General features: G+C 52.7%; 1 protein-coding gene across 1 annotated transcript; it reads left to right on the top strand.

Annotated features, from left to right (window-relative positions):
* The first annotated feature begins 1121 nt into the window (after positions 1–1121).
* On the top strand, positions 1122–9528 carry Ppp1r26 (protein phosphatase 1 regulatory subunit 26). The gene is made up of 3 exons (XM_055600584.1): positions 1122–1481; positions 2034–2145; positions 4337–9528. Exon 3 carries the CDS (start codon positions 4395–4397, stop codon positions 7899–7901), a length of 3507 nt encoding a protein of 1168 aa, XP_055456559.1. The 5' UTR covers positions 1122–1481; positions 2034–2145; positions 4337–4394; the 3' UTR covers positions 7902–9528.
* The last annotated feature ends 2485 nt before the right edge of the window (positions 9529–12013 follow it).

The following is a 12013-nucleotide window of genomic DNA, read 5'->3' as shown; positions in this document are numbered from 1 at the left end:
CTGGTGAAGGGAAGGGTTGGGGGAGAAGGGGAATGCGGCCTTCTCTGGAACAAAGTTTCTGGGGGTTTTTCCAGTCAGATCTAATCATTTCATCGGCCCCACCAAACAGGCTGTGTGACAAAGACCCGTGGTGGGCCTGGCTTGCTCCCTGACATCAATGCAGTATCTCCAGACCTGTCTAAAACAAACAAAGAAAACTAGAAAGATTCCCGATGTCACATGGTCAGAGTGGGCCACAGAGCCAAAGAATTCTACTCTAACCCTAATCGTGTTGGTAGAAGCCAATCCTACCCCACCTGTTCCTCCAGACCTCAGATGTGAATGCGCAGCAAGGTCACCCCGCATGACCCCGGGGGTCTGTTTATCCCTCCTCAGTCTCTATCTAAGTGTGGGCTGAGATCTCGATAATGGGGGTGGGGGTGTCATTGTGCAAAGACGTATGAAGCATTCTGCAAAGTAATGAGCATCCCAGAAGGCACGGGCAACACCAAAGGCCCTGGCAGAAGGCCCTGCGGTGTCCATCGCAGACAAGCTAAGCGCAATCTCCAGCTGGGTGCAAACTATAGTCATGAAAGCACACCTTTGCAGGTTTAAGGATGTGGAGGGCAGGGCTGGGCAGATGCCAGACACGAAGAGAGAGAGGAGCACTGGTTGTGGACTACCCTAAGGCAGCCTAAGAAGGTATGTGCGAGGGTCCGGCGGCCCTCCTCCTGCTCCCCACGGCCACGCCCCTCGCCGTGGCCAACTTGCCAACGCGCGCGACCTCCAGCACCCCTGGGCTGTGCGCGCTCTCGGCTCCAGGCGCTCCGCCAGTCCCGGGTGGGAGGACAGAAGGGTCCCCGCGCAGACTCCCGCGGGGGCCGCGGCCGCGGCCGCTTCCGCGCTATCCTGTGCGCTCCTCCCGCGCGCTGTGCGTGTCCGAGCGCGGGCACTCGCGGTGCAGGTGGGCGCGCTCTCGCGGGCGGGGGTCCGGCCGGGCCGCGCGCCTCCCCCGGAACTCGGCCGTGCCATTCCCATGATGCCCAGCCACCGGGCACGGCTTCCGGAGCGCGGCCGCCACCGCCACCGCCGCCGCCGCCGCGGGTAGGTGGCGGGAGGGACGGCCTGAGGGGGGGTCGCTCCGCCCCTCGTCGCGCCGGCCCCGCCCTCCCCTTCCGCGCTCCCACGGCGCGCCGGGCCCCGGGGTCCCCGCGGGACTCCGCGGTGGCCACGGGCGCCGGACCGCGGGAGGGCGGGGCGCGTGTGTCCGCGCTTCCCCGCGCTCCGGGCCCGGCGCCTCCCGGGGCGCGGGGCGCAGGGCGGGCAGCTGGGCTGGGTTTGCCGTGCAGGCCGCGGCGGGCGGGCACCGGATCGGGTCGGTGGCTGGGGCTGGTCGCCGCCACGGGAGAGGGTCACAGCCCACGGGAGACTCCTCCCGCGGGTGCCTGGCGCTTGTTACACTCTACGTTCCTCGAGAGCCTGCGGGCGCAGGTCGGGCCCAGGTGAGGTTCAGGTGAGGGGCGGGCTCTGGGTCACCGAGGCCTGCCTGGCCTTCAAGGCTGGCCTTCTTGCCCTGCCACGCGCAGTTTCGAGGCCCCCGGATTTCCTAAGCCTAGGATCACAGAAAATGACTCCGGGGCTGGATGGGTGGGGGCCACAGACCAGCTGGAGGCCCTGCCTCTGCTTGGAGAAAGGTTGGCATTATTCTGCAGAAGACCAGACTGACTGCTGCTCCAGCTGCCTCTCAGGCAGCGAGATGAGCAGCAGCGGCATTCTTTCTCCCCTTGCCTCCACTCCCGCACAGGAGAGGGCAGACACAGCAGCTTTTCTGGAGACCGAATTGTGTCAGTACCTCTGGATCCTAAGGACCAGATCTTAACCACACCCACTTTAAGTTGGAGTACAGGGCCCTCAACATCATAACTTAAATTTAGAGACCACGCTGGCGTGCGGGAGCTGATTGTACCCACAGCCACCCGGGAAACATGATTCCCAGAGCTGCCAGTTTAAAGCCCCAACCCTGCCTTCAGCTCATATTTCTAACTCTTCTGCAGTTCTCCAGAATGACAGCTCCCAAGAGTGATGTAGACCAGGTAGCTGGACCAACAACCATTAAGACTGTCAGAGAAGCTCAGCTCTGGGTCCCTCGTTATAAGCTGTGAACAGGTGAGTGGAGATAAACTGACCTCTTTCCCCCAGCTCTGAGCCTGGTGTAACGGTTGCCCTCTTGTTAGGACATCGTTACTCTCCCCACCCCCTCCAGCACCTTTTCTTGTGTTTCCTTTGGTCTGGTGAGATAGCACCTCAGCAGCCCCGTCTTTGAAGATAAGGTAACAGTGCTAGCCTTGGACTCCTGATCCTCCGGCCTTCACCTGAGATTACTGGCTTTTGCCATCACACCCCACTTGATTCAGACCTTTCACAGTTAGGTTGTGCCAATGTTTAGTGATTTCTGTGGGATTGCTCTGGCAGTGTGAACACAGCTACAGCAGGGAAGACGTAGGTCCCCTAGCCAATAAAAGAAGTTACTGTCCCTATGAGTCCCCGCTGCCCGGTGCCTGTGGGGTGTTTTGGGAAGGCAATGTTAGTAGCGAGCAGGACTATGGTAGATGGTGGCCGGGATATAAGCTCTGAAAGACAGTATAGGGAAGCACTCCTCACCCTGTGGCTCTCACCCAGAAGAGTGGCAAATTTATCTGCAATTAATGTAGTTGGTGTTAGGGCAAGCATTCCTGAATTTGTTTTAAGCCTTTCTTTACATTATTGACATAACAGAAAAAAATACTTATAAGCTATCATCAGTTGCTAAACTAGGTGTCCCTGATTCTTTATAATCATGGTAGTAAAAGCTGATTTTATTTATTTATTTATTTATTTATTTATTTATTTATTTATTTATTTGGACAATTTGGTCTCACTCTGTAGCCCTGACTAGCCAGGAATTCACTATGTGTAGACCAGGCTGGCCTGGAAGTCACAGAAATCCACCCGACTCTGCCTCCTAAGTGTTAGGATTAAAAGTATGCACCACCATGTCCAGCCCTTCAAAGTTTTGTTTTAAAAGCTGGTGGATAATGCTTTGACATGTAAATGAAGCAGCAAAGACCTCATCCCTAAAGCCGTATAGAGCATCAGCCTACACCTGAGAATTTCCAAGTAATTTCAGTAGATTTTGTATATTAGTTTCACTCTTTAAGCACACATTGGTAATCGCCCATAGTTGTCACTGCATTTGCAGTGACCTCTAGTTAGTTGCCTGTGCTCTGAGCAGATCTTGGTCTATGTGGCCAGCCCCATCACTCTGGGAAGGGATTTTCAGGATGTATACAGCGCATCCTAATCTGTCAGAAAGGCAAAGTCTGGTGAAATAACTGGTGGAGAGGACAGAACATGGAAGCAAAGCAAACAACAGACCAGACCCTACCATCCGGCCTTGGGTTAGAGATGGCAACAATCTTCTGTGCCTTCCCTTGGAGGAGCTCAGGTCTCTGTCCTTCAGCCTTGTAGGTGCTCTCCAAACTCAGGCAGTCAGAAGGGGACCAAAGAAGCCTAGAAGAATTAAGAGCTACACAGAGCAGCTGGTATTTTTCTAAATGTCCCTACACCTCCTGGATGAGGCCCCTCTTTGCAGTGTTCCTAACACCAGCCTGGCTGGCCTGTAGAAACCTGGCTCCGATGGCATAGGCATGTGTCACTTTACTTCACAGCATCCTTGACATCTGGGCCGACAAGCCCATGGTCTGTTTGCACAGTCCTTTTTCCAGACCCACCCCTAGGATATGACCACCAAAAAGCTGACACAACTTTCATTGATGTCAGCCTATGAAAATCATCTGTCAGATATACATTTGACATTTTCAAAACAACAGCATAGTGAAGGCATCTCCGAAAAAGCTTGAGAAAGTGGTTTTTGAGTCCTTCGTACGTTGCAGCTTTGGTGAAAAAACATAGAGACCATTTATGGAAAGGATCCATCCATAAAGTCCAACATACCTGGGCAAGTGGATAGTCATTCTTTTTAAAGCACAGAGAAGCATGTATAGACTGCTGTGACTTCTGAGAACACCGGGAGGTAAATGACACCTCTTTTGTTCTCTTATAGAAAACGTGCAAACCTAGAGGGGAAAGGAAAGGGCTGCTGGAGTTGGCACTTTTTTTCAACAGAGTCTTCCACCTACAGGATGGAAGTGACTCCTAGAACTGCTGACAAAACTAAGGCCTGAGAGGCTTGCATAAGCCACCCCAGCCAAAGAGACATTCGGCTGCAGCCCCAGCTGTGTTGTCTCTTGTCCTGACATGGATGTTTACTGATGTTACTGATTAGCTGTGTCCTTCATTATGCTTTCTTTGCTCCCAGGATGTGAAACAGGCTGACCCCTAAGCCCTGCCTCCCAGCACCCAGCCTGCCTGCTAGGATGTTCCTCATGAACGCCCCTCCAGTGGTGGCGCTCCAGTCCAGATGGGAGGCCTTTGGCCAGCCCAGGAACTTCTGCTTTCCTGACTGCTTCTCTGAGTCTAAAGAAGAGGACACCTCCAGGGCATCAGTGAGTGCCAGGGTACAGATGCTCATTAGCACACTACAGAGAGACGAGGCTGCCCTGGGCATGAACCATGAGCGTGTCACACAAAGAGGCCAACGTGCAGAGAGGTGCCGGGACAGCAGGCTGGCCCCCAAACCTGCTGTGTGCAAAGAGCAGCCAGAGTTCCCTGCTTGTGGTCTTGTTGCAAACTGTAACCCCCTGGAGAAAGATGAAGCTGGGAGACATGGTCCCTTGGAACTGGATTCTGACAGTGATGACTCTGTGGACCGAGACATTGAGGAGGCCATCCAAGAGTACCTGAAGGCCAAGGGTGGGGCTTCTGAGCCTATGTCCCGAGGTCCCCCCTGTGTCCCAGAGCCTGCCCACAGCAGTACCCTGCCTATCCCGTGTACCCCACAACTCACGCCTGGCTCAGGTAGTGATCCTGTGGGAGCCAGCGAGGACCATGGCTCTACTTCCCCAGCTAGCATGAGCAGCGAGGACTCCTTTGAACAGAGCATCCGAGCCGAAATAGAACAGTTTCTTAATGAGAAAAGACAGCATGAAAACCCAAAGTGTGATGGGTCTGTGGATAAAAAATCAGACCCAAATGAAAGCCCTGCCAGACTTAGAGGGAACCAAGAGACCTCAGCCAGGGCAGCTCTGATAGGAACCTGTAAGGAATTTATTTTCCGAAAACCTCCCAGGTTGACGAAGATGAGCCCACAGCCCAGAAACTTCCGGCCAAAGGTCACCACAGAGTCTGAGACTCTGGTGAACACAAAGCTGACTGCCCACAAGCCAGAGGCTGCACAGAACAGGGGAGGAGTGAGGAGGAGCATGCCTGCCAGGCGCAGCAAGCGGATCAGGAGCCTAGCCCCAGTGCAGCAGGCATCTGACTCCAGCAGCGATGATGGCATTGAGGAGGCCATCCAGCTATACCAGCTAGAGAAAACCAGGAAGGAGGCCAGTGGGGACCCACCTCTGAGAGCCCAGCTGAAAGAGGAGAGCCCTGGCAGTGCCCAGCCAAGTGCCTTGCCTGAAGCCCACAGGAGAGCCCCTAGTAAGAAAAAGCTGACAGTTCCAAAGGTTGTGGACACCAACCTGGCGGGCCTCCACCCTGACCCCGTCTCCAAGGTCATAAAGGACACAAGAGCCTCTGTACCTTCAGGGCACACAGCTGCCAAGAGTGAAGCTGTGTACCATGCCTCATGCCTAGCCGACACATCCACTGAGCTGATGTGTGCGGAAGCAATCCTGGACATTTCCAAGACCATCCTGCCAGCCCCCGTGGAAGGCAGTGACAGGCTTCCATCCATGACCCCACTCTTCTGTCCCCCACCCATGCCTCCCCGCTCTGAAGGTGACAGCAGCAACATTGACAGTGATGACAGCATAGAGCAGGAGATCCGGACATTTTTGGCCCTCAAGGCACAAGTAGGGAGTCCTCAGCCTAACCAGGGCCCGCTGTCCTCGCCTGGCCCCAGTGGCCAGCCTGGCATCCCCAAGGCCTCTCTTGCTAAAACACCAGATCTGCCTCTGGGCTGCAAACGGAAACGGAGAAACGGAGGCAATACTATGGTGCCCAAGAAAATAAGGGAAGGCAGAGAAAGTGCCCGGGACAGTGACCATATCCAGGGGAAAGTTCAGCCTGGCCATGATGGCTGGGACCCTCTCGGCCAGAGCAAAGCTACAGAGGCTCCAGGAGGGGAGGCTGAGGCCAAGGACCAGCCTGTCACTTCCAGGACGGTTGGGCTCAGCGACACACAGCTATTGCAAGGCCAGGGAGGCCTCAGCAAGGCCAGTGAGGGGAAGTGTGCCATTGAGAAAGAAAGCTCCGAGGATAAGAGCAGTTCTCTGGACAGTGATGAGGACCTGGACATGGCCATCAAGGACTTGTTAAGATCTAAGCGGAAGTTCAAGAAGAGATGCCGAGAGCCCCGAGCTGCATGTAAGAAGGTCAGATTTGGCACCACAGAGACTCGGGGTGGGGAGAAGCTGAGCAGCCTTCCTGGGGACTGGAAGGACCAAGGACAGCATGCACTACGGAGCTGTCTGCCCAAGTGCAGAGGGGACAGCAAAGACAGCCCAGGAAGGAGCCCAGTTAGCATCTCCGGCAGGGTGGCAGAGAGGGCAAAGCTGGGTGGCATGGGGGCTGAGGATGCCGCTTCTGCATTGCTTCCCAGGAGGAAAAGTCCAGAAGAGACTCCTACCTCTAAGGACACAGTATCCAGTAGCCACCCTCCTTCAGCCTCTGGCCCCCTGTCTGAGGACAGCTCAGTGGACAGTGATGACAGCATTGAGCTAGAGATCAGGAAGTTTTTGGCAGAAAAGGCCAAGGAGTCTGTACGCAGTTCAGAACCTCAAGGGGTCCCTGCCAAGCCAGAGATGCCCTGCAGGAAAGAGCCAACCCTGAGCTTGCAGCCTGGAGTGTGCACACGGAGCCAAAAAGCCAGGGGAACCCCTCAGCTGGCCGAAGGAAGAAGAGGCCCAGAGAGAGCTCGGACACTTGCAGCCAACCTCTTGAGCCAGACTGGGAGGGTCACCCCTCGTGCTGAGCAGGCCACTCGCCTCCCCACTGCCCTGGGCCGAAGCGAGCCAGCACTACCCAAGAACACCAGCAGGAACAGCTGTGCCAAAGCATCTCCGCCAAACAGGAAAAGTGCTAGTGTTCACAAAGACCAACGGGGAACCCAGACTGCCGTGGCAGAAAGTGTTTTCAGTCAGTTGCCCAGTTACACAGAGGCTGGAAGTGCAGGGGGTGCCTTTCACCTGAACTATGGCAGTCAGAACTTGTTGGCCCCCAAACCTGGACCCCAGGCTGACCTTACCCTCCCCTGGAGTGACTTTGCACACCAGAGCAGGCTGTCCAGCCCATGGGCACTGAACTCGGGCCAAGGCACAGTGTGGACAGGGGTCTTCCGGGGTGAGAAAGAAAAAGGGGCCACATCACAGGCTGGGGTCCCACCCAGCCTCTCCTCAGGCCCCAGGAAGAGCCTGCCTTTCCTCTCCACCCAGCTCTTCCACTTTGGGAAGAGTGTCTCCTGGGGAGCCAAGCAGGCTGGTCTCTTCAGCCCCAACCTGGGCCTGCCTCTGCAGGGTCCAGCATTCTCGGCCTTCAGGGAGCCCCAGCCTGGCCATAGCCCTGTATTCGGAAGCCCACACTTGCTTATGAAGGACAGTGGGCAGTGGTCAAGCCGGAAGGCTCAGGGGCCCCTGAGACAGCAGGACAGGAGGAATTCCGGTTCTGAGGACAATGTCCTAGACCTGAGATACCGGCACAGGGTTGACAGGGAACACCAGGACCAGGAGGCTTTGGGCAGTGATGCCAGCGAATTCAGTGATACCTCCATGGAGGATGGGGGCAGTGCCACAGTGAGCAGTAAAGGCCTCAAACTGTGACAGGCATGTCGTGGCTCTCAGCTGTGGGAAGCAGTGTTCGCGTCCTGTCTGTGTGCGCATGTGCATACCTGCGCGTGTGTGTGTGTGTGTGTGTGTGTGTGTGTGTGTACTTACAGCATGGGATGGGAACAGGGGATCCTGACAGTTAAAGAGCAAAACTGGGTCCCTTCTGTCCAGCCCCTCTATAAATATGTACACTAATCTCAAATGACATTCTTATTTAATGATTGTGTCCTGGTACATATGGTTTTTTGTAGGATTTTGGTTTTTTGTTTTTGTTATTTTTTGTAAATTATTTAAAATGCTGAAAAAAAAAACTTTTTGAAAATGTTCAGTCTTGCAGGGTGTTCCTAGCTGCAATTCTCTGTGGTCTCCGTGCATGTATGGTAGATGAGCAAACACTTGGTTCTAACCATCCCTGTGAGGGACAGAGGCAGAGGCTGAAACTGTCGGCCATTTGCTGGTGCAAATATTCAGGCCGGCAGCAGCTGTCCACCTCGGAAGTGCTAATATGGCTGAGGTGTGTCAGGATGCCAGTAGGACAGGGTGCTTCGTGAAGAACTCTGGTCCCTGGCCCAGGCTGTCTGGATTCTGTAGTCAAGGCCCGCAACTAGAAAACACTTTGAAGCACAACAGCTAGCAAATAGCTAACCAGCCATCCCCTGTTTAGTATGGGAATCTGGCTGCTGGTGCTGCAGCTCAGTGGAGCCCAGATCATCCAGTATCCAGATGGTGGGGGATTCTAGCATCCATAGAAACCTCTTCATATGAGAGCTACTGATTTTCTCTGAATCGTGTCTCTAAAAGGTGATCCACATGTTTGTTTTGATGTATGTATGGGTGAGTAGTGAGGCCATGAAATGGCTTGGTCCCCTAACTGACCTTAGCCACTTGTGATGGCAAGCCCCAGCCCTGGAAACAGTAAAGCTAAACCCTCCCCACTCCTGCCTTGTAAGACACAAAGGCCAGTTGTGTGCACCTAACAGTAACACTGGCAGTCTGCATGGCTTCATACAACCCTGTTTCTGCCCAGGAAGGCCTGGGCCAGTGCTGAGGACAGGCGCAGGCAGCAGCTTGGGATCCTGGGAGTTAGGCAGAGTGGTAACTGCCGTGGTGCTGAGGTACCCATGGCAACTGGGGGCTGAAGATGTGAGGGACCCCAGTGAGGAGATCACATCTGTGTTGTGATTATTTGCCTGTCCCCCCTGAGTTCTGCAGCTCAGTATACTGGATTGCTATGGGTCTACTTTGTGGCTGAATCCTGTCAGTACTCTTAACATTCTAACGTGGAAGTAAATTTTCTACTTTATGCGCCTGGGTCTGAATTATAATTCACTTCTGTGCCCAAATGCGGACACAGTGTCTGCCATGTTGGAGCTGTGACTGTGACATGGTGCAGGGCTCTGTGGCCCCATCATGGTCCTAAATCATCTTGATCTGTGTATAAGAGATTCTGTGTGCATATCTGTTCATGTGTTTCTAGGAGAAACAGCTTTGTGTCATCCATGTCCCCATTTAAAATTTTTAAAGAGTGCTTTTAACCTTGAAAACAAAAGCATCTTGTTTTGTATATAAGACCCATCAGGTTTTTGTTCTTGCTTTTCTAATGAATAAACCAAGTACTATCCACAAACTAGTTTGTCCTTTGTTTTGGGGAGAGGGGAGTATAAACATAACCTGGCCTGGGTGGGGTGATGACGCCACCACCAAAGGGAAGGAGCTTTGCCCCAAAACAGAGCACCTGTCAGCCCAGTCCCTGCTCTGGTCCAAGTCTCCTGAACCCAGGGGCCATAATGCTTTCCTTCCAAGTCTGTTGTGCTGGGGGCCACAGAATATCTGCTCCGGATTGTGGGAAGGACAGTGCCCTTGGGTTGTGGGCTGTGCCATCCATCAGCTATGGCCAGCAAGACATGTGTATGCTCATGTCTTAGTTTCTTGTCCTGTCCTGTGATAAAGTACTCTTCACAGAATGATAAAAAGCTCTTGACAAAAGCAACTTCAGGGCTGATTATTCTGCTCAAAGATACAGCCCATCATATCAGGAAAGGCCTGGCAAGAGCCTGAAGCAGCTGGTCACATCACATGCTCAATCAGCAAACAGGGATAAGTGCCCCTGTGGTGGCACTAGTGGCTTTGTGAGAAGCCTCATCTGACTGCCTTGCTCTTCCTTGTTATTCGGTGCCTCTGTTTGTTCTGGTCCAGAGTGAGGGCCTTGGAGATGCCCAGAAGATACCAGGGCCTTAGTATAGAATCCTTAGGCTCCAGAACCCTGAGCCAAAAAAACCTCTATTCTCTATCAATTACAAGCCTAAAATAATTTGTTATACCAAGAGAATATGGAGTAAGATAGGCAGGTGGATTACATCAAAAGTATTTGGTTTCTGGGTGTTGGTTTTGTTTCTTTGTCTTTGTAGATACTTCCTCTATTTAACGTGCCATGTCTACCTTTGTACTCATCAGCCCTTCCAGAAGAAGCATTTTATTGGACATGACCAATTAAAGCAATTCAGTGCCCAACTGTAGTGCCAGAATGAAACCCACACAACCCACAGGCAAGCTTGGTCCCTGTGCCAAGCCACGTTTTGTTTGCCAGCCAACAATCCTGGCCCAGGCCCCATATTACCTTGGGCTTGGAAGTAGAGACTGTCCAGCACACAGGTTTGCTCAGATGTACCAGTTGCTGAGACAAATCTGCCTCTTGACACAGGACAGGAGCTCAGTCACTCTGGTTGAGTCTTGCCTCTGGTTTTTTCTGCTATGGCACTGTCCACTTGCTTTTCAAGATGGCTGCTGCAAAGGCATGCCATCTTGGTTGGTGAGCCCTTTTTTCTTTAAGATTTGTTTATTTATTTATTATTTACACATTATTCTGCCTGCATATAGGCCTGTACACCCGAAGAGGGCACCAGATCTCATTATAGATGGTTATAAGCCACCACATTGTTGCTGGGAATTGAACTCAGGACTTTGGAAGAGCAGCCAGAGCTCTTAACCTCCGAGCCATCTCTTGAGCACAAGCCCTTTTCTTTCAACAGAAGGTAAATGGGGCTGAGGATGAAGCTCGGCTGAGTTTGATCTCCAGCACCACAGAAAACAAGTGTGGTAGCATATGCCTGTCATCCCAGTATTCAGGAGGTTGAGAAAGGGTCAGAAGTTCAAGGTTATCCTCAGCTATGTGGAGAGGGGAAAGCCTAGATATAGAAGAACTAAGAGCATTTATAGATTTTGTTGTTGTTGTTGTTTGAGACAAGATTTCTCTGTGTAGCCTTGGTTATCCTAGAACTTATTCTGTAGACCAGGCTGGCCTCAAACTCACAAAGATCTACCTGCCTCTGCCTCCCCAAGTGCTGGGATTTACAGGTGTGCTCCATAAAGAATATTTTTAATGATTGTTAACCTATTTTTAGCAAGACACCGTGGTGCACTTCTTTAATCCCAGCAAGTGGGAGGCAGAGGCAGGTGGAGCTCTGTGAGTTTAGGGCCAGCCTGGCTTCCATAGTGAGTTCTATGCCAGCCAGGGCTATGTAGACAGACCCTTGTCTCAAACAGCCACAAATTGATTAGTTCAGGAGCTGGGGAGATGGCTCAGCAGTTAAGAGCAGTACTGGTCTTGCTAAGAACCCAGGTTCAGTTCCGTCACCCTTATTAGGTGACTCACAACCTCCTGCATCTCCAGTTCCAGGGGCTCTTCTGCTGGGCTTAGGCACCTATACCCATGTGGTATACAAACTCATGAAGACACACACGTGTATACAAATAACAATTTTAAACCTTTTTATTTGCGTGTAGAGATGTTTTGTCTGCATATATGTGTGTTCACCACATTGTGCCCTCAGAGGCACTAATGCTGGATTTACTGCGCATCATCATGTTGCAACTAGAGTAGCCAGTTCCTTAGCCCCTAAGCCATCTCTCCAGACCCTAAATTTTAAAATAAAATAAAAAAATTTTTGAAACAGGGTTTCTTTGTGAACCCTGACCATCCTAGAACTGGCTACATAGACAGGCTGGCCTCAAACTCACAGAGATCTGCCTGCCTCTGCCTCTGCCTCTGCCTCTGCCTCTGCCTCTGCCTCTGCCTCTGCCTCTGCCTCTGCCTCTGCCTCTGCCTC

Source organism: Psammomys obesus, unplaced genomic scaffold, assembly GCF_907164565.1.
Source record: "Psammomys obesus unplaced genomic scaffold, mPsaObe1.curated_primary_1811, whole genome shotgun sequence".
Taxonomy (NCBI): Eukaryota; Metazoa; Chordata; class Mammalia; order Rodentia; family Muridae; genus Psammomys; species Psammomys obesus.
This window is presented reverse-complemented; position numbering and strand designations above follow the sequence as displayed.